Source organism: Gobius niger (genome assembly GCF_951799975.1).
Source record: "Gobius niger genome assembly, chromosome: 14".
Taxonomy (NCBI): Eukaryota; Metazoa; Chordata; class Actinopteri; order Gobiiformes; family Gobiidae; genus Gobius; species Gobius niger.
The window spans coordinates 6,208,027-6,232,919 of NC_136865.1; the positions used below are offsets into that span (position 1 = coordinate 6,208,027).

Sequence of the window (24,893 nt, forward strand, 5' to 3'; positions counted from 1 at the left end):
CCCAGTTCAAGAACGGCATGGCAATATGATAAAAATAACGGCTTTGTAGTATATGTTTAAATATTTATCTGTACAACTAGCATATTCTATCAGAGCAAAAATACAATATTACACTTGAAATCTTCCCAACAGTCTCCAAAAATATTGCTCCTCATTTCTGATTGCAAGCTTTATTGCCATCTTTGAATAGAATTCCCTCTCGCCATTCAGAAAAGTGCACTCCATCTCCCCTCTGTCGTTGTGCCGTTTCAGTTCCAACTTCCAAAGTGGCCCATCTCCGCGCCGCAGCAGCAGGACCATGAGCCTCATCAGCAGGGGGGATGCGATGCGTTTAAATAAGGATGTGGCGGCTAATTTGTAGATGTTTTCACCCGGTTCATGGTTAATATTTCTAACTACTGGGCTTATCTATATATGAAACAAAAACGGTCATCCACGTCAACCAACGTCGAGATTTAGGAAAAGTTTGGACCACAACGAAAATACTGCTTTAAAGGAACAGTCTTGTTCTTACCTGAGCTTAGACGAGTTGATACGTACCTATTTGGTCTTTGTGCGTGTCCTCAGTCACCAAAGACCAAAGATGTTGTTAGCATTTGGCCTCTCCCTGTTTATTCCGATAGCTCCAAACATTGAAGAATCGTTGAAGAAGCGAGCACGCTCTTCCACGGGCACAAAGACCAGACAGGTACCGATCAACTCAGCTATGCTCAGGTAAGAACATATCTCAGTATGGAAAAACGGTGGCCTGTTCCTTTAAAATAGATGATGCTAAACTTTGTGTCAGTTCTTGTTTCATATGGGTAGGCCCAGTGATTATACAATTACATCATTAACACAATGAACCTGAAACCAAACACAGCTGATTCGACCTTAGAATTCTTAGCTGGGCTCCAACTCACCATCAAGGGGTCTTTACAATGTCACCGATTCAGAAAAATAAATACCTTTTAGTTTCACAACCGCACGACAGAATGGAGTTTATTCACACACACAAATGCCAGGACAGATCTTACTTGTTTTCAAGCAAATCAACAAACGCACATACAATTTTCAAATTCTCTGATTTCAATCACGACTGAGCTCCGTCGCTTTGAAACGCCGTCATTTCCGCTTCACGTCCGTACGAGTCACTCGGCCACATTCGTCTCATTTTGGCAAACGCAGATATGTTTCCTTGTATCTCTCTTGACAGTGCATAGCATTTGGTAGAAGCGAACAATTCAAACATGTAGAAATGGAGGGACAGATATATAAGAGAAATGAGGCGGCCCGCGCGTATATATATATATACGGTCTATTTTCCAGCTCTCAACACTTATGATGATGCTATTGAAGGAACTGTGCTGTGTTCAAGTTGTCCTCGGAGGTTGGGGTTTCCATGTTCAAACTCAGACCCCGAATCAGAGGAAAATCCAACATCAGCAGCGGCGGTGCCCTGTGTTTTAAGAGCGATGAAATTGTAGCTAAATCTCTAGACTTTTTACCAACAGAATAAATACAGATAATTAAAAGAGGTCTGAAAACTTTCCTAACCCACTCTATTCTTCACTTTCCTTGTGGACTTTTCCATTTAATTGTCCACTCCAGCCAAACCGCCGTCTCTGAACAGGCTCCAGGTCACTGTTTGCTCGCGGATACTACTGTGTCTTTTTAGCTACAGAGGACCTGTTTGGTTTGGTTTGAGGGGGGAGCTGCTTCATTTGAAGGACACCCGTCACGCCAAATTCAATCGTCAGAAAGCCGAGTCCTCACTCTAAACATAAACAAACATTTTCACCACCTTTTACATGACGAAAACCTCACTTCCGAGGACAACTTGGTCGCAGCGATGACGCGCTACTACGGGCAGTGGTAAAGAGCCGTTTCCATGCAGGTTTCGAGTTCTAGTTACGCGCTGAGACCCGAGTCGGGTGCGTTTGCCGGGACGTACAGTATTCGGCAGTGTTCAGAGCACTATGTGGGGGAGGGGGGCAGGTTAGTCTCTGTCCGGGCGCAGAGACGACAGCAGCAGGGGCAGCAGGTTGAGAGCGGGCCGGTGGTCCTGTAAGCCCAGAGCCACCAGGGCCCCCGCCAGGATGGAGGTGACCCTGGGCAGGACGGGCGGGCGCGCGGGCATCACCTGAGGCAGAGCAAGGAGGGGTTCATTCAGTGGGAGAAGATCAGGTAACACTTTACATTAGGGCCGGTAAGTCCGTGGTACTTATAGTGGTAATTACAGTGGTTCTTCTTGGAACTTACTTTGGTACTTACAGTGGTAATTCTAGGTTATTATTGTGGTACTAAAAGTCATAATTACTAGCCATTAGGGTTAGGGGTTAGGGAGTGTTACGGCCCTAGGCCACCAGCTCCTCCATTTTGGCCATACCCCTTTATGGCGTCATCTTGTGTGCTGAACCTTGTTTGTTTTGTATTTAAATGTGGCTGTGGAAGTCCTCGACAGCCATTGGTGGACTGTCTCTGAGCCTGGTTCCTGAGTGGATAATGGTCCTGGTGCTCCCCTGGCCTGTGATTGGTGCGCCGCCCCAGAGTCAGGCCAACCCTGGGCTCCCACCTGAACGGCCACACCCTTAAAGGACCTGCCAACCTGCCATTCGAGGCTGCTGGGATTGGATGTGAACAGCATGCCACTTTGCTCTGTGTCTTTTTGAATCTCTTGTAAAGACACTCGTAGTCCTTGTGACTTAAGTTAGAGACTGGTTTTGCTTCTTGTATTTCGTTTGGTTATTAGTTTGAGCTTTGTTTTGGAACCCTTTTTGAAACCTTTGTTCAATTCATCTTTGCATTCCTTTTTAAATAAATTATAACTTTAGTTTTACCATTTCACATCTTGGTTTTGTTACTTCCCCTTCCCCTTAGCTGAGCTAGGTCGTAACAGGGAGACACAGAGTTACCTCTGTACCTCTCATTACTAAGAGATACAGTGGTAACTCTTAGTAATGAAGGTCATACTTCTATGTACTTTGATACTTTAAATGATAGTTTCAGAGATACATCTGTGGTACTTATTGGTAATTCAAGAATACTACAGCAGCAATTCACAGGTAGTAAATGTGGTACTTCTACAAACAGACGTAATTTCTAGGATTGTGTGACTATAAAACAATATAAATCAGCATGAGAGAAAACAGGAAGCACAACCTTCATTACTAAGAGTTACCACTGAATCTAGAAGTACATACCTTGTAATTCTCACTATAGTATCCTTTAAGTACCACGATAAGTACCTAGAATTACCACTGTAATTACCACTGTAAGTACACAGAGCACACTTAAGAATGCATGATGCTACTTAACAGAGCTGGGACAGGACTTTGTGTTACATACACTTTTGTCACATTGGAAACTTGCAAAGAAGTCTAGAATTCTTTAGAGCTTTGAGTGGAGTATTGCAACATACTGTAGTGATGAAAAACAATCGTCCCAGCTCTATTATGATTTAAACTGACAAACCTTTTCGACTTTATGACAGTGGATGAGTCCATCTTGGCCGATGTAAAAGGTTGAGAAAGCGTCAAAGGATCTGAAAAAGCATTATTCTTTTTAAGTTTACAGAATCAAAGAGCAGTTTTGTTGAAGCGAGTAACATCTTTGGCTAAACTGGATTTTGGTTCTTGGTGAAAGAAAGCTCAGATGCTCCCAATAACAGTGTGGTTAGCCGCAAGAAGAGGAGAGAGGCAGCTGCTGAGAGGAAAGTAGCAGAAAGAGTGAAAGAGGGGCCTTAGTTATTAGCGGTTTAGTCACAGGTTCAACCCACACAAACTCTCGAGCGTAATCTCCCTCTTAAAACAAAAATGAAACAATTTAACAACAGAGAATATTGTCCAATATGTTGTCCAGACCCGAAGCCTTGTCCCATCACAGGCCCGCTTCTGCAGGGGCACAAACAAACAAACACGGGTTATAGCGGCAGGTAGCTGAGCATGAGGCCGTCGGCAGCCAAATGACTCATAGGACGGGGCAAGGTTTTGGTTCACCACTGCTGCATGGCACAAACGCAGGGCCTTTTCAAACTGTTCAAACAGGGAAAAGACAGACAGAGCAGTCAGGATTTCCAGTTAGAAAAGGCAAAGAAAACGCAAAGAAACGCAAATACAAGCTTTCGCTAACTGCAAACGGCATGCTAGCAAATCAATCGCACTGTGATGAACCAACATTGAGCGCAGAACTGCTCCGAACGAGTTCAATGATGCGTTATGGGCTTTCAACCTCTTAACCCCCACCTTAACCAAGCACATTTTCTTCAGTTTGGCTTTACCCACATCTAAAAGCTTAAAGCGGTACTAAGTAACTTCTGTACCTTAATAAATCCTTTTCGAAGTCCCTCTGGGGGTAATACAAGTGTTACTGGGATGATTGGGGGGGGGGCGTCTTTCACCTCCCCCTGGTGTCTGGCCACAAAACCACAATTGCAACTTGACTGCCACCGGACCGGAGCAACCAATACACACTGATAGAATCACAAAGAGGGAGCTAACAGGCTAACGGGCAAAGATAACTGCGGACTAGCGCCACAGCCAAGTTTCCATGAAAAAAATATTTCTAGTGTGTAACTGGATGTACAATATCCCTCTCTTCCTTTGTCTTTTCTGTCACCGTAGTATTTACTCTCAAGGACAATTAATAAGTAAAAAAAATTGCAACTTGCTATGACACCTGCAGTTGCGCTTATGGCCTCTAGGGGCAAGAGTTACTTATTACTACACATCCAAATAGTGAGGAAAACAATGATGAAAACCAGAGCCGTGGGAAGATACAATAGCTAGGGGTTCTGAGGGACAATATTGACCCCAAAAAATGCTTTTTTCGTGCATATTTCCTATTAATTCAGATTGCCTGCAGTTCGCAAATTATCCACCAGGGGGTGCTGCAGCGCCCTCAGCACCCTGGGTGAAAAAAGACGGGATAAGCGACAAAAACACAACAAAAAGGTGACGAAAACACGACAAAAACACTTCTAAAATGTGACAAAAACGCCCTTTCAAATGAGGCATTACACTGTTGCTCTCCAGTTGAGAAGCTTTTGAGATTTGGGTAAAGCCGAACTGGAGAAAAAGAGCTCAGTTGCTTAGTGTTAATTCTATATCGCAATAAAATCCAGGAAGTATAGATCGGAGCGCCTCAGCAGTGGAAGAAGAAAAGACCAAAGTGACCAGGACTACTCAAAACGTATGACATAGCTGAAAAGGTTAAAAATAATAGATATAGATAGTTTTAACTCGAGCTTATGAAAGAAGAGCGTGGCCCAGACCTGAAGAGGTGCGACTTGTCTCTGAGGTAGAAGCGCAGCAGCAGGCTGTAGAAGGGCATGCCGCGGAGCCTCCAGCGCGCCTTGATCGTGCCGTCCTCCGGGTGCTTGGTGAGCTTCAGCACCTCCAGGTGAGCGCCGGCGTAGTAACACAGGCACAGGAGGCGCCAGAGACTCAGGTTTAGCTGGTACACCACACGTCCTCTGAGTGACCGAGACACAAGCCGCGTTAAGTCACCGTCGGTCAGCGTTTGGGAAAGTGGTCAAGGGCAGACAGACCTGGTTTTGGTGTTCAAGAGACCGTTGACAAACTCCACATCCAGGGAGTACATGGTGTAGTCGTGGTGCTTCTGGAAGAAACTTGGCAGCTGAAGAAAACACGCATTCATGAGCACTCATACATTCGGCATCACAATATGGTCACAGACAGACTTTTATCTGTCTATTGTAGGGCTGCGTAACAGAGCACACTGACACATTTTCTTATCAGTGTTAATAATACATAAAAACATGTACAATAGACTCCCCTCTGGGGCCAGGACTCCCCTGAGAGATTCTTAATCTCAGTGGGACTATCCTGGTTAAATAAAGGTCAATAAAAAATGACAATATCCACATCACAACCAGCCACTGTATGCAGCAAGATCACTGAAGTCTTTGCATTAAATAAAAAATGAATTAATTTTAAAAAAATCTAACGGAAAATTACACAAAACAATAAAGCATAGTAACTTAATGTGCAACGGTTCTGACTATGAGTTTGACTTTACATTTCATTAAAACAGTAGAGCTGGACATTTAATGGAAAATTTATAGAAATCGCAATCACGATAATCTTCATTGGACTTTATGTAATCGTCATGTCGACGGCAACAGCACTGTGTGTTAAATGATACTGGAGGAAAGTATTTGTATTTGTTTGAGCTGATGTTTGTAGAAAAGCTCATGATTTAACTGCATGTGTTTTTATTTGTTATTTGAGTCAAATATGATGTCCTTTTTGTAATATTGAAGTATTCAAATATTGAATAATTAGGGGTGGGTCATATTGTGTCGCATTATCATTATATAATTTTTTTATACTGTTGTAATTTTTGTTGTCACGATATAATATACGCTACGCTCAGCTCCATCAGAGCTGCATAAACACTGACTGTAGAACACGGGGACAGGTGCTTAAAAAGTCAAATGAAATGAAGGATGTAAACTGCTTGAGTAGATCATATTTGCGAGGAAATTAATATGGCGCAAAAAAAAGAAAAGAATAAAGTATCCCTGAATTAATCTTCCCAATAGGCATAAGGCTGGGACTTTGAAGTAATTTGTGCGTTGTCAATTATATCGTCAAATATTTTGTTTCTTTTTTATATTGTGATATAGATTTTAGGCCATATCGGCCTGCCCTACTGATAATCATAATTCTCTGAAGTAAACGTGGTTATCTCACTAAAGCGCTGCAGATCAAGGCTGTCATTAGTTTAATATTAAACTCGTGGGACTGATTTTCCGTGAGGTGAGTCACAGACACATCACGTTCCTGCTTCTGAAAACACAGTGGGAGCAGCTGAGTCGCTGACTGTTATAATTGTTACTTACTGGAGCGCATTAGGGCAGCATATGGGAAAATAGACTTGAAAGATACAGAAGCAAGGTACATTACTAAATCAGGGCCAAAACCAGGCTAAAACTGACGAAATTAAGATTACAACTGAAATACATTTTTAGATTAAAATAATTTTAATAATAAAAAGTAAATAACTTTTATAAAAAACCTGGGTCGCCCCTGTAGAATGTAACTGCTGCTTTTTATTATTTCAAGCAAAAAAAAAAAACATTGAAAATTAGACTTAGACCAACAGAACCCCCTTTCTAAATCATACATGACGCAGTTAGGTATTCCAAACACACAGCGGGGTCATGGCCCTTACGTACAGTATATCTATTACCAATAAGGAAGTAAACCTGTCGTAGTTTTAGTCTGGACTTTGGACAAGCCTCTCCTACAGAGTAAACATGACGCCTGTGCGCACACAAACACCGCTCCCTACCTCCGTCCTCAGCCGCTCGTACATCAGGGCCATCTTCTGCTCCTCCTCGCTGTCTCCTCTGGGGGGCGCCTCCTCCGGCTGCGGTGCCGGGCCGCAGAGCGTGGAGGGCAGCAGCACGGGCACATTGTCCAGTCCGTACCGCGCCCGCTCGACCCTCCCCAGCAGCTCCGCGGGGGGGCAGTGGAAGCAGTAAAAGTGCGAGCCGAAAACGAACGGGGCGGGGCATTTCTCCGCTTCGAACAGGCTCCGGAAACAGCCGTGTTCCCTCGCCGTCACCTCAAAAGTGTTACTGTTATTAAAAGTCCCTACGTTGATATCATCCAGGCCCGCCCCGTCCACGATAGTCAAAGGAAAGGATAAAGAATTGGCCTTATTCCGAGAAGCTTCCCCGCGCTTGCTTTCAAGGAGCGCCGTCAAGCCCTCGGCCTCGCTGCGCCGGACCACCAGGCACACGCTGAACGACTCCACCCACTCGTCGTCGTGGCAGCAGGCGGCCCGCTGTGGCTGGCTGTCATGGTGGAAGGGGTGGGACAGAGCGGGTCGTTTAGCATTCTGGTATCGGAGGCTGTTGGGCGGAGCCAGGGCCCATGACGCGCTGCTGAGGGGACGCTGCGTGTGATGACCCGGCTGTCCGGCAAACACCTGTGGGGCGGGGCATCGAAAAATCAATATGAGAAATATCAACACGTCCCGCTCCCAGTAAAGTCACAGTTTTGAGGAGCAGTGAGTAGAGCAGAAAATAAATACAGCTTTAGAAAATATGCTTTAACAAGAATTACTGCAAAAGCATTGAATGTCATTTAATGATTTTTATGACCCATAGAAACCCCTGAACCTGGTTTGTGGCTAAACATCTGCTTTTTAAAGCCGGATATTTTATCTTTTAGTGGAATAAAATTTGTGTTGTCCTCCTTCAGTAAATTGTAAAAAAAAAAGAGACATTATAGTGAAAAAATACTGTGCATCTAAATATAAAGCTTTTCCCCCTTAAAAGGACTATACAGAGTTTAAAAATGTTAAAATCATGTATTTTCCTCCCCCTAAATGGTCCAGCCATGTCCTCTGGTGTTTTTGTTTTGTTTTATTCCACATGTAAAGCATCTTTGAGTGTCCAAAAAAGCGCTATACAAGTTTGACGATGATGATTATGATGATTATTATTATAAGCCCAGACAACTGCCTCTAAAATCCTGCACTGTCACTCAAAAAGGTGATAATTCGGGTCTGCAGTTACGTGTAAGACCTGAGGTGGCAGTAGTGAGTATAAAATGACCAACTTGCATCTAGCCACTTTAAGAACAGAGTTGTGATATGCAGGAGAGTTACTCAATTACGGTCAAAAAGATCATTATATCTGATGACAGTTATAACTGTCATAGAGACGATGTATTATGGTGTAAATACAGTCGTAAAACACAAGAGCTTCCCCTCTTACCCTGTGAACAACCCGCTGCTGGTTGGTCAGGGGCTGCCTTCCGCCTTGGCTGCGGGCACAGGCGATCCAGAAGGCCACGCCCCCTCGGTTCACAGCCATTCAGCAGCAGCAGCAGCCTGTCGATCACTCAGCAGACCATCCCCCTGCAGCTGCTCCGGGGTCAGCTCAGTGCCACACGCGGCGCCTCTGCTTTTGCTCTGGATCTGAGGACTCCCACCGACAACACGCAGCTCACCGGAGTCCACCTGCAAACACAGAGTGGGAGGGGGAAGTTCATAACAACAAACAAAAAAATGGATTCATAAGTTACCAAGAATGGCAAATGTAGGACTGCTGTTAAGGGAGGATGAAATTATATTGTAACGCTACATCAAGCATTACCTTATCAGTACTTTGTGTTAAGAGAGCTCGGTTATAGTAATAAACTTCGAAGTAAGATTTATGCTTCTCTCCCAAGTTCTGTTCCTGGACTTTTTATATCAACTGTGGAACAATGTCATTACTCTTCACCTTTTACTTTCCACCTTTGGTATAATCTTTTTTTCTTCTTTATTTTGCAGTGAGTTAGGCTTGTTAGTTTAATTACAATTGAAAGCCATGTTCTGAAGCACAGATAACTGTACTTGTCAGAAAAATCAATTAAATATCCTTCCAAAAGTCCTTCTAAATGAGTAAATAATATTAGGGGGAAATAAACTATGACAGATAAGCAATGATGTCGGTGTCCTTGGAAGAAACCGCTTGGTTCGACTGGTTCAGCTGTTCCAGACTTGACTCTGCCAACAGCACATGACCGGCAGCAGACCACAAGCTTACAATCAGACACTGGCCTCACTGGGCTCATTAGGATACAATTACTCTCACACGAGGGTTTGGGACATCTAACGGAATGCTCCATATACTGCAGAAGCTCTGGGCTCGTTCCTGGTCTTCAAAGCCGCACTAGGAAACATTTTCACCCAATAAATAGAAATGTACACAAGCATTTGTTGATTGACGAGTGAGTTAGTAATAAGTAACCTCCAAAACATGTGTCTTTACTATGAGCGACTTTGCCTCACCTCAGACCTACTCTGTTACTTTGCTGGGAATAGGATCACCAGCTCATCTCCATGGAAATGTTCTTCCTTTTGACAACAGGCAGCCAAACAGATGTAAATGTTGTGTCCTCTTTCAAATGCTCTATTTTAACAAACCAACCCATCGTAAATATAGCATCGTCAGTGCCTAATTGATCATGAGGGGGATGTTTTGTATTGAAGAAATGTTAAATCATTTGCTAGTTGCTACAGAACAACACGTGTGCGCATATTCCACCATTAATCGTGATATCACTTCAGTTCTGGAACAAATTGGGAATCTGTATGAGCCATAAATTGCAACAATTAATGTGATCTCAGCTTGTAATCAGCTTCAGCCTGTCAGAGATGCAGAACATGGACTTTACTTAATCTGGTTAAACTCATTATAAACCTTGCAGTTCCGAAGTGGTATGCAGTAGTAGTAGCTATTAGCTAAAAACAATATATATCAATGTGTGTTTTTTTTTTTTTACCAGAACTTGTGCATGACAACAAAGTATTCTGCAGCATTTGCACCTTTAGATAATCTTACTAAAGAGAAAAACTGCCCTACAACAGGGTTCATCAATAAACATTTCACCCTCAACACAAACATATTCATGTTTCGTTTTTAAGTAAGATTCGGGAAATGTGCAAAGAATATCAGATTGAGATTAAATTTAACTGCTGATTAGTTTTGTGTCAGTTATCTCTTAAACTAGCAGTCTGGATTATGTGGAGATAAATAAAAAAAGACAGCGATTGATCATAAAACAAGCTAGCAGCCATGAAATTACAAAACACTGGCATTTGTTGGACCACTGTGGTTTCTCCTTCAATGTTGACAACGCTTGACATGTCTGTTAGCTCGTTAGCAATAGCACGGTTTCCTATTGGATACAATGGCGTGTGTTAGCAGGCTAAGCTAACAAGCGTTGCTAACCGTTGAGCTTGACACCGGCTTGGCCCAAAATTCAGCTCTTCCTTTTACCTTTCGCAAACGACACCCCGTCGATGTCCCGGCAAACGCGGTCGGTCCTCGTGAGTGGACTTTGAAGTGTGATGACCGGAGGCGAACAGAGCTGCAAGAGCGTGGTTACACAAATGTCATCAGTCCGCGGTGTCCTTGCGCTGACGGAGCCGCAGCCAAAACACGCCTCACACTGCTGCATTCACGGCCCTGGGAAAAACGGAGACTGGACATGTAAGGCAGAGGACGGGGATGCTAAAATTAGTCTCCTCACCGTGGAAAACATTTCGGTCGAACATGTATTGATGTATAGAGCTTTAAAATAAAATAGACTCCCACAAACGTTGTAAGACCCAATCCATGAGTCACGAATTTACACGACTTTTAAATGTCCTTGTGAGTACATAAAAACAATGTGGGAATTTAAGCAAGTTTTGGGGATTTATCATGAAATGTAAACTTTAATAACTCATAAAATCAACATATAAATCAAACATTAGCGTATTCTCCATTCTATATGTGCCTTCAGTTTGTTCATAGTCAGTTAATGATTATTAAACAGCCTATAAAATAAGTGAAATTAAATTGACATTGGCTGAAAAAAAAAAAAACGAGCATAAGGACCAAAGATAAATTATTCTGTGATAAGTTATTTTTTGCTTGTTCCCAAAGTAGTATCCCTGAATAACCCCTCTCCAAACCCGGGATCCTCTGTGCAATACACTGTGCAGCTTCCTCCGCTCCACAAGGGGGCGAAACTGCCCCTGTCGAGAACCACCACTGCTCTTTTACGCCGTAGAAGAAGAAGGACCCGGCATCATCCCTGCGGCGCTGCTACTACACGGCCCGCATGACATGTGTGTGTGCGCGCCTCCAACTACGATCATAAATTAGTTTTATAAGAAATATTTATCCAGATCTAAACCCAGCGACATCATGCCCAAGAAAGCCAAGGAAGAAGCGGAGTGGCTGGACGATGAGGCTCCTGCTCCTCCGGCGGCAGGTAAAGTTTGGCATATGCTAGCAGCAAGCACAGATAGCATTGTAAGCTTAGCATTGTAGCATCACTGGGTCCACGCAGGGAAATGCCATAATATTGTGATTAACGTCCAAAAAAATGTGTAATAACTGTTGGAGTTGGAAACAGTCAAGTGGATTTTAATAATCTATGGTACTGACAACAAATGGCATCATTTATTTGTGACTTGAGGAACAGCAGGCCAGGCATTCAGCATCCTGGATATTAGTAAAAAGCGTTTAGCCTTCAGGTCATTACACTTTATTTAGATTGTGGAATTGGAACAGTTATTATTGGTTTTGTACAAGATATATAATAATAATTTGATCCTCTATGATGCGTGTCCCTGTGTTTTAAAGACTTCTGCTATTATATGTAATAGATAATATTGGTTTGTCAGCAAAATAAACGCATAATCATTATTACTTCTATTGAAAAGTGGGGACTGGCAAGTCCTTCATGTGAGCGGTGATTCTCCCGCACAAGGCAGATTGTTACTGCGTTTGCCTGCGCCTGTCAGAATGATGCAACACCATTGTAATGCACAGCCTGTTAGTTTTGTTATTCTTGTATTAGTGCAGACTAATGAAAGCGTGTATTCTGTGTAAGTTTAATCAAACTTAGCAGCTTAGCATTTGTGACGAGGAAAAACAATGGCATTTGCTGACCCTCTGAATTCAATAGTTTTCAGGAATTTGGGGCTTTTGAGCAACACTCAACCTCAGTTGAGACTCGGAGTGATAAATAGTGATGAACCAAGACAAAATGAATGGTATAGCATGATATTTAGATGGTAACTGTATCTGGTTGTACTGTAATTTAGTTGTGTTGAGAATTGTACATAACAAAACAACATCATTTTACTCCATTGAGACATGTTCTGAAATCAGATCCTTTTGTTAATCACAGTTAGTTTGTTTTCCAGTCTTTTCTCAAACCGACTCCTCTGTGTTTAAAATGCCAACAGCAAAACTAAATCATGAATTCAAAACATGGATATTATTTTCAGAATTGTGCTGCCACGCTGTCAGTTCCGTGACGTCAAAGCTACTTGCCCATACGATGTTACAATGATACAATGTTACAATGTTACAATGTTACAATGATACAATGTTACAATGTTACAATGTTACAATGTTACAATGATACAATGTTACGTTACAATGTTACAATGTTACAATGATACAATGTTACAACGTTACAACGTTACAACGATACAACGATACAATGATACAATGATACAATGATACAATGATACAACGTTACAACGTTACAACGTTACAACGATACAACGATACAACGTTACAACGATACAACGATACAACGATACAATGTTACAATGTTGCACAGTTAATACTAACATTCTGTTGTGATTTTCTTAGCCGAAAAAGCAGTGAAGAAGGGCAAGAAAAGCAAGAAGGATAAAAAGAGTGTAAGTAGCCTATCCCCTCTATTTCATATTGAAATGCAACTATTTCACTTCAGGCACTTTGTTTTCAAAACCTTTGACATTATTTGGTGTGACATTTCCCTTAAACATGGTTCTTGGTAAATGTGCTTAAAGTGATTTAAATAAAGAGACCTTTAGAGATATTCCTGTTTTGTGATTTTGTCAATATTCAGAATAGGGCATTACAATTACCTCAGTTGAATCCAATTTGGAATTTGGGATTTAAAAAAAAAAAAAAACGTAAATAGATTCTTTAAAACAGCAGGCTTTTAGTTTGATTTCTACTTTGCACTTCTGACATTTTCTCAATGAGCTTCACGATGTCGACACCAGAAATGGTTTTCACGTCACAGACTGTTGGAAACCATTTCAGGGACGACCTTATGAAGCTCACTGAGAAAATGCCAAGAATAAAGGGATAACATAAAACATAATTTTTGTTTCCTACATAATCCCATGTGTTTGTTCATTGTTTAATGTCTTCAGAGAGAATCACACAATGTAAATGGTGTTGTAAATGAAGAAAAGCCGATATGTAAAAAGTGTTTCCAGACCGCTACTGTATAAATCGTAACTTAAATCGCACCATGCTTGTAGGAATAATTCTTCGATATTTTTTTCCCCCCAAAACTGTTCATCCCTATTTTGGAGTGACTGAAATGTAACGCAACAATGGGTTTCTTTTTGCTTCAGTTCTTCGAGGATCTCGCCACAGAGAGCAAAGCCGAGAAGACGGAGGACGTCCCTGTTAAAGAAGCCTCAGGAAAACAAGGAAAGGTGAGCTCCAGAAACTTGTCCAAGAGACTGAATTCAAATCAACAGAAGTCAGACAAGGCAGATGACTCCACATGTGATCACCTTTCAGCCCCAGAAGAAGAAGAAAGACCGGCGGAAAGGCAAAGGGGGGGATGATGACGATGAAGATGTCACCTTGAAACTGGAGAAACTGTCGGTCCAACCCAGCGATGAAGAGGAGGAGGCGCCTGGTAAGAACGACACTCGGTCAAAAAATTATTGATGTGTATAAAGAAATTCTAATAAAGTTGGGGAAGTTTCACACACATGGATGTGGACCATGTATATTTTAGAGGCATTTTAGAGATGTTTTGGAAGAGGAAACTGAAAAAAAGTGTCTGTAAAGTGTAGTAAAGCTTCATTTCAATCAATATTTTTGAATCGCACTAAACCATATGTAATTAATTAATTGCAATTAATTGAAAAAGGTCCTAATAGTTTTCAATTATTATTTATAGCGCCCTGAGAAGTCACAAATGCTCTTAAAGGCGCACTATGCAACTTTTTCGCTGAACTTTTTTTTTAATATATATATATTTGCGTGCTCGATGGCGTTATGGGTGCAGCATGTCACCTTTGCTTTCCCTCACAGTGGCCTCTATGACGCTCCAGGATCAATTGTTTTTTTGGAGTTCGTACCAGAAACGGGCCAGAAACCCAAAAAGAAGCTAAAAAGCCACTGAGATAGAGTAAAAAGACAATATGATAAAATAAAAAATAAAAAATTTGACAGAGAATAACAGTGAATAGAATCTAATCCCATTATGTCTTTTACAGTCATTGCACCCAAAAGCAACAAGAAAAATAAGGTTGGTTAATATTTATTTATTTTTGCCCTTAAAATCATTTAGTAAGACGTTTGCATGTATTGTTTTAGTTTCAAGTTGTTTCAAGTTGTTTCAAGTTTACTATACGCATTTTACTAACACAACCATTAAGTAACCACTGACCCACTACTGTGTTTTAAAAGTGGTGTTGATTTTTCAGGGTGGGAACATCTTTGCTGCTCTGAGCCAGAGCCAGAGCGACAAGGAGGAGGAGGAGGAGGAGGAGGAGGACGAGGAGGAGGAATCGGACGAGGAAGAAAAAGTAGTTAAGAAGGTGCGGGGGATTTGTCAGTAGTGATCTCTGCTGTTTTTAAATCATCCTGTTCCAGTTTCATAATTGTTATTTTTGTGCTTTGGTGGTTTTGAGAACGAGATTAGCATTTCCAGTGTAGTTTTTGCTTGTAGTGCTTTGACACCTCTGCTCTGTCTGTGCGTGTGTGTGTTCGTCTTTAATACAGGATGTTGAGAAGGGCAAAAAGAAAGAGCAGCCGAAGAAGAAGGTAAAGGTGGGTGCTTTTCCCGCTCCTCTCTCCTGCATGTAACGTAATGGGGTCGTCTTGCGTACAGTTTGCTCTGTGGTCAAGTGTCTAACCTCTGTGTGCTTTTGGCTGGAAGGCTGCGTCTGAGGAGGATGAGGAGTCTGCGGAGCAAGCCTCAAAGAACAAGAAGGCCGTGGGCAAACAGGCTAAGGTGAGTGTAGTGGAGAAGTTGAGTCATTGTTATAACGATCTGTATTTCCTGGATGATGTTGTGCAATAGATAGAACATAAATATAGATCAAATCAAGTTGTTTTTTGTATAGTCCTATATCACAGCAGGAGTTGCCTCACAGGGCTGCACCAAACATGGAAACAGTGAAACAAATTTCAATGCAATGTTCAAGCAAATGTAGTGTTAATATAATGTCCTAATAGACGGATACCATCACCCGTCCTTCCCCTGTCTTTAGATCCACTTACACAGCAAGGAAAGTCTCAGAGTATTTGAATCGATGGTGTGGGCACTAGCATTTTGCCCAATTTATAAGAAAAGCAGCTCATGCACTTTGGCCTTGAAAGTCCATAAACTGCAGCCTCATTTACGTCTCGCCTGATGTTCGTTCTGATCTTTCTGATTCCTCCCAGAAGGGTAAAGCCGCTGAGCCCAGTGATGAAGAGGAGGACGGGGAGGAGAGTGATGGAGGAGGCATGATGATGGTAAGTCTGCAGGACCAGTGACCGGTAGAAATGTTTTTTTGATAGATATTATTATTAACACATTAATTAGCTACTCTTGACCGAAACTACTTTTACCATTCTCACTAAAATACTGTTGATGTATAGGAGTGTAGTTTAAGTGTCGAACGCTTCGCCTCTCATCCAAGAAGCTTCAATCTGATTCAATATTTAGTAATATTTTTAATAAACCTTTTCAACTCTGTACATTAACATTAAAATAGCAAGATTTTTTTTATTAAACTGTGTCAAAACAAGACTTAAAAATTCCTAGTCTGGAGTTTTAAAAAAGGATACAAAGTTAGCACATTTTGGCAGTAAACAAGGCGATTGCCTTTTCCCTGGTGTTGACCTGGTACTGTGTGACGTTCGTCAGAGCGCGGAGGACGTGATCGCGGAGCAGTCCCAACAACTGCAGGACGACGACCCCTACGCCAACCTCAGCAAGAAGGAGAAGAAGAAGAGGAAGAAACAGGTATGCAGACGACCACTGGACCTTTGTCTCATAGAGACACACAGACGGGTTTATGTTTCCAAAGTTTGTTGTAGCGAGTTTCAGGCTGCAGACGGCGGGAATCAAAGTTTATCGTCAGCACATTCATTTATCCATTTATTTATTTATTCTTTTTTCCCTTCATTTTCAATGAAGTGAATTATGTTTTGACCAAACAAACTCCCGTATCTGAGCAAACATATTACTGGAAAGACAAAGCAGTTGTATTAACGTGATCACAATTTAAAAAAATGTGTCGATTGACAGCACTAGAATTTATATAAAAATAAACAGTAGAGTATGTCAGGTTTAGTTTAAATATTCCACAAACATGACCTTTTAGAGTTCTCAGATGTGACTGTAAACTATAAAAGGAGTGTTGTTTTAATTACGAAACCATTTTTCAGTATAATAGTTGTGTTTCCATCTTTTGGTTTGGTTCTTAATCCCACCCACTGCTGATTGTCCAATCAGAAAGCCCACAGATCTCCACATGCTTTGATTCCTTGTGTCATTTTGAAGCAGTAAGTGCTTTGTGTTGCAGCTGGAGTACGAGCGTCAGGTGGCCAGTGTGCGGGCGCAGAGCGCTCTGGAGGGAGACTTCTCCATCTCCCAGGCGGAACTCTCCTCCAGACAGGCCATGCTGGAGAACGCCTCTGATATCAAGGTAAACGCACAAAACACTGACACTGATCATTGGGACGGACACATTTTCATTTGTTTTTTATCTGTCTTTTGACTAAAATGTAATCTAGTTCTAAACAAGATTTAGTCAAACAATTCTTTTTCATTTTAGTCTAATTTTATTCTACAAAAATTCCTTGTGAATTTAGTCGACTAGGTCTGAGATTAAAGCTGTGGTAGTCAAATTTGGCACCATAGACCTACATTGGAAAATAGGTCTACACATTATCCTCCAGCGCAAACAAGGAAGTCAGAGGCTAAATTAGCATAGCGTTAGCATTGGTGGTCCGCGCTGTTCACGTCTCAACTCTGTCTTGCTGAGATGAGCTTCTAATTAACTCAAGTGAACAATCGAGATGAGCGTCTGTGAGAGCAAGAAACAAGTTTAGGCAACAAACATTACCTACGACTTTCACGGTTTGATTCAAGAAGTGCAGCTTTAATGTTGCCAACATCGCATTCATTTTATTGGTCCTCTTTCAACCTTTGTCACAGGAAATTCAGATTTTTTAATCCCTTCTTTTTACTGATATTTAATTTTTATTCGTTGACAAAAATATCTGGAGATTTTGGTTATAGTTTTTGTCTCATCAGCTACTACAAAAATATGACTTTGGCTAAAATAATAACAAAATATTTTATTTGACAAAATGAACACAGCATATTTGATGGAAATGTCTTGAAATACACTTATTTTTACTGATCAATGTATCCCATGGGGCAAGATGTATGATGAAATCTGTTAATCTTGCATCTAAATCCCTATCTAAAGGGCTCAAATGTTATGCTTGTCTGCAGCTGGAGCGGTTCAGTATCTCTGCTCACGGGAAGGAGCTGTTCGTCAACGCTGACCTCCTGATCGTGGCCGGACGCAGATATGGTTTAGTGGGACCAAATGGGTAAGTGAACCATACAGTTATCAGACATTTCCACTATTATGAGCATCATCGTAACGTCTACCTGTTGTTGTTCCTTTCTCAGTAAAGGAAAGACAACACTATTGAAACACATTGCCAACAGAGCGCTCAGCATTCCCCCCAACATCGACGTGCTTCTGTGTGAGCAGGGTAAGTCGCTCGTCTGATATGGAGCTAATGTGTCTAAGAGCCTTAAAATTCGAGAAACTGCCCAGATAATTACAGTGAAAATACAACCTCAGGTGAGATAGATAATGCCTAATGAAAGTGTGTGGCCCCTCCCAGAGGTGGTAGCGGACGACACCCCGGCGGTGCAGGCCGTGCTGAAGGCGGACACCAGGCGTCTGAAGCTCCTGGACGAGGAGAAGCGGCTGCAGGCGCGGCTGGAGAAGGGAGAGGACAGTGTGGCCGAGAGGCTGGACAAGGTCAGAATTATTTACCTAGATGTTTTCCCTGGTCACTGTTTATGAGGGACTGGCTCCACAAACCTTTCATATTAATCTCCTTATATATAGTGTTTTAGGCGGATTATCCTGCCAGTGTGATTGACCAAAGTTGAACAAAATCTTTATCATATATGTACGATTTCTAAGTGTATTTTCAATTCACTTTGGCCGTTGTTTTTGTTACTTCTTAACAAATTGAACCAGATCATTTTGTTAGATTGGTTTCACAAACTCACTATATAATTCAGTGGCAAAAGTGCAATCAAATGTGAATGCAGTGAATTTCTCCTGTGTGCGGGAGCTTTAGAGATGTACAGACAGTTCAAAGCAAAACTATTACCAAACATGACACCAAATGGTAAAACAGCATACTGCATCTGTTCTCCGTAGGTGTACGAGGAGCTGAGGGCGATCGGGGCGGCTGCAGCTGAGGCCAAAGCGCGCAGGATCCTGGCCGGTCTGTCTTTCACTCCGGAGATGCAGAACCGACCCACCAAGAAGTTCTCTGGAGGCTGGAGGATGAGAGTGTCATTGGCCAGGTGAAGCCCCATTAGAGGACAGAGGCGCTTGCTCTGCTGGGAGGAGAAGTACTGACATGTTTATTTTGTTCTGGTTCGCTCAGAGCGCTGTTCATGGAGCCCACGCTGCTGATGCTGGACGAGCCCACCAACCACTTGGACCTGAACGCCGTCATCTGGCTCAACAAGTAAGAACTGTCTTTTCCTAAGCTGACCTCCATTTCCCTCCACTCACCAGCTGTTGTTGGACCACTGTGCTACTGAGCCAACGTGTCTACTACATGCCCTACAATTTCAAATTTTAAAATAATGGGCGGAAATACAGTATGAACAAATCTACATAAAAACTATCCCCTTTAGTTTTTATTTCGTTTTATTTAATTATTTATCATTATAAAACATCACGGGTGACGCCATATTGTTTTGGTCCCACGTCTTCATCTCCCGTTTGGGAAAAATTTCCAGCGCCCTCTGGTGGTAACGTTCAATAAAGCATGACTGAACAATATACAAATAATGTTGTAAAATTGACAGTTTTGCTTGTCAGTTTTGCTTGTATCCAATTCTATATAAATAAAGATCTTCTATATAAATAAATATGTTCTTCTTCTTCATATAGCCACATTTACTAGAATAAATAAGAAATAATGATTTTGCGATAAATGATTAATTAACACTTAATTGAAAATGCAACAAAAAGGCATCAAAAGAGCGACATAAAGGCAACAAAAAGAAAAGCAGGCAACAAAAAGTGATGAAAAGGCAATAGAAAAACAGTTACAAATAAGCAACAAAAATGCAGCTTAACAGGTGGCGAAAAAGTGACAATGAGGAAAAAGTTGTGGATCCGTTGAGTAGGTCTTAGCTTTCAAATGAGGCACTATGCTGGCCTATAGGCTGAGAACTCTCCAGTCAAGACACTTTTAGATTTTTTTAAAGCTGAATACCAAGGCATTAAAAAGCATTACATTAAGTTTTTTAGGCAGTTTTTTTGTTAACGTCATGTTCGCAGGATCAAAAGACTACATTTTATTAATTTGGAATTTAGTATCATTATTTATTGACTGATTGGTCAAAGCCAAATTAAGGCAATAAATCCATGAAGACACAAGAGCGTTCCAGAAAGCCAGACGATGATTTAGTTGGCTGACAGTGTGCCGTCTCTCGCAGTTACCTTCAGGGCTGGAAGAAGACCCTGCTGATCGTCTCCCACGACCAGAGCTTCCTGGACGACGTGTGCACAGACATCATCCACTTGGACTACCAGAAGCTCTACTACTACAGAGGCAACTACCGTGAGTACCACCGGCCGACCTGTGTCAAGCAACAGCCCCCACACCCTTTAGTAAGGCTCCTTTCATATTCCCACAGTGACGTTCAAGAAGATGTACGTGCAGAAGCAGAAGGAGCTGCAGAAACAGTACGACAAGCAGGAGAAGAAACTGAAGGATCTGAAGGCGGGGGGCAAGTCCACCAAGCAGGCCGTGAGTAATGGTTTAACATTCGCACTGAGTGTATTACGTTGCTATTGATTTGTTAGCATACCATTAAGTTCAAATGGCGGCTTGCGTATTGTTTTGTTTATTGTGTTTAATTGCCTGTGAATTTTCCCGCCGTCAGGAGAAGCAAACAAAGGAAGCGCTGACCAGGAAGCAGCAGAAGGGGAAGAAGAAAGGCGGTCAGGAGGAGGAGAGTCTGGAGGCGCCGGAGCTCCTGAAGAGGCCAAAGGAATACACGGTCAAATTCACCTTCCCCAACCCGCCACCGCTGTCCCCGCCTATCCTGGGCCTGCATTGTAAGACAACCCTTTTTTTTTACACAATGTTTGCTCATTTTTTTATGGAAACAAATGAAACTGTACCCAGCCCCTTCAGATATTTTTGTCAATTTCTAAAAGCTTGAACGATATAAACAGAAGGGATAAAAACTTAAACCAAGCTCCTGATGCATGATTTGATCAATATTTAAAAAAAAAATCCTTAGAAACCTTGTGTAGACTAAAACTTAAACACATGTTTGTTAAAAGATATACATTGCATTTCAATCAGAAATAACTTTGGCCATTTTGTAAGCAATTAAAACAGTTATTCTAATGGGTTTCTGTATTTCTCCTCAGGTGTGGACTTTTGTTACGAAGGGCTGAAGCCCCTGTTCAAGAACGTCGACTTTGGTATCGACATGGAGTCCAGAAGTGAGTGTGAAGCTTGTCATGTGACCCGCTTGACAAACATGAGGTTCATTAAACATATGATTGTTATTTTAGGACGTTTTTTACGCATCAGAAAGTCTCCAAAAGTACAACAAAGAGTGGGTAGTTGATTTGTGCGTTATTAATCCGTTTTTCTTTGTAGTTTGTATTGTTGGGCCTAACGGTGTGGGGAAGAGTACCCTGCTGCTGCTGCTCACCGGCAGATTAAACCCAGTAAGGACAACAATGACTCTTTATTAGTAACATCACAGCAATGCAGTATAATGATTGTTTTTGTCCTTCTTCTTCTTCTTCTAGTCAAAGGGGGAGATGAGGAAGAATCATCGTCTGGTAAGTGCACCTGACCAGAGTTTGAATCTTTAATTGAGCCTTATTGTTTTATTTATTATTTAATTTTCTAAACCCCCCCCCCCTCCCAATGTGCTTTAACCAAGCACATTGTCTCTCTGATCTTCGCATCAGCTTGACCAAATTCTGAAAAGTTACCGCCTGTAAGGCAGAGTAACGCCTCATTTGACCTGCAGAACTCATCTAAACGGATCTTTTTTCTCGCGTTGTTGCCGCATTGTTACATTTTTGTGACAGGATGCATTTTCCTCCTTGTTTTGGTCTTATTTTTGTTGCTATTTTGATGCTTTTTTCAAGAAGCTTTTGGATTTGGGTAAAGCCGAAAAAATATATAGCAGCAGCTGCGCCACTTGGAAGCTATCCATGTCGTTTACAGTTTGCACTGTCCTTTCGCCAGGCACAAGATCTGGCCCAAATGTAACTAAGGAGTGCAAGATAAAAATGCCTCCCAACACAAGTATTGAAAGTATAGCGATGCTTGATGAAGTATTGATACTTTGTATTACAGCAAAAAGTATTGTGATACATTTCGTCTCAGCTCTAGTTGCCCAGTGATTGCTAGTTCTTGAGCAAAAAAAAGATTCTATAATTGGATGTACAATGTCTGTGGACACAATAAACTGCAAGGAAGCATAACGGATATCACACTGCTGCATGTGAAAGAGGGGGGAAATGGGTACAGGCCCTTTTAAAGGGATATTTCAATATTTTTGACATAGGGTGCTGATTTTTGGAGATATATATATACAGTGGGAAAAAAGTATTTGGCCAAAATCCAATACAATGTCTATGTGAAACTGACCAAATACTTTTTTTCCCCACTGTATATATATTTTAATAAATGCAGTCCTTCTATTTGAATAGTTTAGTGGTGCTAGGATAGTGCATGTCTATGGCAACTAGTAGCCTGCATTAAAAATCTCTTCAAATATAAGTTCTTTTAAATGCAAAATGGTTATATTAAATTTTAAAAAAAGACACAGACATTTATATTGGTAGTCTGGTGTTATTAGTGATTTGCCTCAGGTGCACTGTGCTTGGGTCAGACTGTGTTTAATGCAGGCTACTAGTTACCATAGACATGTGCTAGCCTAGTACTAGCCTAGCGCCACTAAACTCTTCAAATAGAAGACTGCATGAATTCAAAACAAAAATTATCTCCAGAAATCAACAACACTCTGGATAACTAGGAACAGAGGCCCTATGTCAATAATCCTGAAATACCCCTTTAATAAAGCTCTTTCTCTAGACTAAACTTTAATCCAAACTTTTTGTTTTGAACAAAAAAATCCAACCCTCCTGATATGAAATCTGCTTCATATTGTTGTTCCCCTTGAATGCCTTCAATATTGTTTGTTTTGCAGAAAGTGGGCTTCTTCAACCAGCAGTACGCCGACCAGCTCAACATGGAGGAGACGGCCACCGAGTACCTCCAGAGAAACTTCAACCTACCCTACCAGGACGCCCGCAAGTGCCTGGGCCGCTTCGGACTGGAGAGCCACGCGCACACCATCCAGATCTCCAAGCTCTCCGGTACGGCTCACAGTTCAGACGCTCTGACCAGTGTGTGAAAAGACTGTTTAATGATGTGGAAATGTGCTGCTACAGGCGGGCAGAAGGCCAGAGTGGTGTTTGCAGAGCTCTCCTGTCGCCAGCCTGATGTTCTCATCCTGGTAAGTGAGGTCTGGAGTCTCAGATCAGGTCACAGAAGATTTGGTTTATGAGTGGGGGAAAATATCCTTCTATATAAGAAAGTCTGGACCCCCTCTATTATCACTACAGAATAAATGCTCTTAAAATATAAAAGACCACTGAATTAAAGTGATAGTCTGGAAGTTTACAAAGTGAGGAGAGATAGAGTGAAATTTGAAAGTAAACTATCAATTTCCTCCCCTCTTTAGCCAGAAAGCCCGTCTTAGTTTGCAAAATGAAGAGAGCAGGAACTTTTTCAAAAGAAAACGGCCAAGCTCCACCCCCGTCCTCCTGATCAGATCTGGTTCACAGGAAAAGCTCGTCTCATTGGTCGGCGCAGGGGGACACTCGACTCTGATTATTTGCTAAGATCCGGGAAGGAGGGTCTTAAGATATATTATTACTTTCTGTACATCAAAATGCAAGAACAGGTAGTCGATTTTATACATTTTATAAAATGTATAAGAAATTATCACTTTAAGTCCTTCATTCTTGCCCTTCAAGTCCCGAGCAGCTCACTGAGGAGACTTTCCAACATCTCACAAATGAGCTAAACAGCCCTCGATACAGGACATTACTCAAAGCTCCTTAAGGAAGAATATAGATGTGTCTTCAGGCCAAACGCATACATGGAGACGGGGAGTTTGCTTTATAAAGGCAGTGTATATAGGATTTTTTTTTCCAGCTTACCCTTAGTACCAAATATAAAGTTGGCATGTTGACATACTCATTTTCACATTTTACAATAGAACGTGTATAATGTAAAAGTAATTTTTTGATTTGTTTCTTGTTGGGCTTTAGAAAAGGCCCCCTAAATAAAGTTATTTATTTATAGATTAAGGCAGGCCAGCTTCCCTGTACTTTAGTATTTCCAAAGGTTCTCACTATAAATCATTGTTTTCTGTGTTCCAGGATGAACCTACCAACAATCTGGACATCGAGTCCATTGATGCATTGTCTGAAGCCATTAATGAATACAAAGGAGGTATTGTGAACTTATAAGGATTTGTTGTTTGTCGGTTTCCATTATCCGTCTTTGGTTTGCTCACTTTTAATGAAGCAATAATCCACAAACAAAAAAATGCCAACAATAATAAAGGAAAAACTATTTGGATAAGGCGTGTCTGATCCAGTGTTAATATTGTGCCCTTGCAGCGGTGATCATTGTGAGCCACGACGCCCGCCTCATCACTGAGACGCAGTGCACCCTCTGGGTGGTGGAGGACTACACCGTCAACAACATCGATGGAGACTTCGAGGACTACAAGAGGGAGGTGCTGGAGGCACTAGGGGAGACCGTCATAAACAAAGTCAATCCATGATCTACACTTCGCAACGGACACTGAGTGAAAACAGCCACCGACGTAATAACACGGAGAAGCAGAGCCACTGACGCCAAAAACTAATAAAATATTGCTTTTTCAATCTCTTTGTTGCATTACCTGTTTGAATAGAAGGGAATATTCCATCTGCTGAGGTACAGAACAGTGTCAGCAAATTAGCAATGGGAAAGGATTGAG

General features: G+C 41.7%; 2 protein-coding genes across 4 annotated transcripts; one reads left to right on the forward strand and one right to left on the reverse strand.

The window, feature by feature from the left end:
- Positions 1-1,678: 1,678 nt before the first annotated feature.
- cUnh6orf136 (chromosome Un C6orf136 homolog) lies at positions 1,679-10,867 on the reverse strand. The gene is made up of 7 exons (XM_079571151.1): positions 10,784-10,867; positions 8,732-8,976; positions 7,297-7,938; positions 5,528-5,616; positions 5,252-5,452; positions 3,454-3,523; positions 1,679-2,122 (listed from the first exon to the last, which is right to left on the reverse strand). The coding sequence occupies exons 2-7, from the start codon at positions 8,828-8,830 to the stop codon at positions 1,979-1,981; spliced, it is 1,245 nt and encodes a 414-aa protein (XP_079427277.1). The 5' UTR covers positions 8,831-8,976; positions 10,784-10,867; the 3' UTR covers positions 1,679-1,978.
- A 694-nt stretch (positions 10,868-11,561) lies between these two features.
- Positions 11,562-24,802, forward strand: abcf1 (ATP-binding cassette, sub-family F (GCN20), member 1). Of its 3 annotated transcripts, none has more exons than XM_079571239.1 (26): positions 11,562-11,765; positions 13,163-13,212; positions 13,924-14,007; positions 14,096-14,216; positions 14,803-14,834; positions 15,013-15,126; positions 15,311-15,358; positions 15,468-15,542; positions 15,980-16,048; positions 16,443-16,541; positions 17,104-17,226; positions 18,042-18,142; positions 18,225-18,310; positions 18,446-18,585; positions 18,997-19,145; positions 19,229-19,312; positions 20,295-20,419; positions 20,496-20,608; positions 20,745-20,919; positions 21,241-21,315; positions 21,476-21,546; positions 21,631-21,663; positions 23,046-23,214; positions 23,290-23,354; positions 24,286-24,358; positions 24,529-24,802. In XM_079571239.1, the coding sequence occupies exons 1-26, from the start codon at positions 11,699-11,701 to the stop codon at positions 24,693-24,695; spliced, it is 2,508 nt and encodes an 835-aa protein (XP_079427365.1). In that variant the 5' UTR covers positions 11,562-11,698; the 3' UTR covers positions 24,696-24,802. The 3 variants fall into 3 exon arrangements, with proteins under 3 accessions (XP_079427365.1, XP_079427366.1, XP_079427364.1); XM_079571240.1 differs by having other exon boundaries at positions 15,311-15,352; positions 15,977-16,048; XM_079571238.1 differs by having other exon boundaries at positions 15,977-16,048; positions 24,529-24,801.
- The last annotated feature ends 91 nt before the right edge of the window (positions 24,803-24,893 follow it).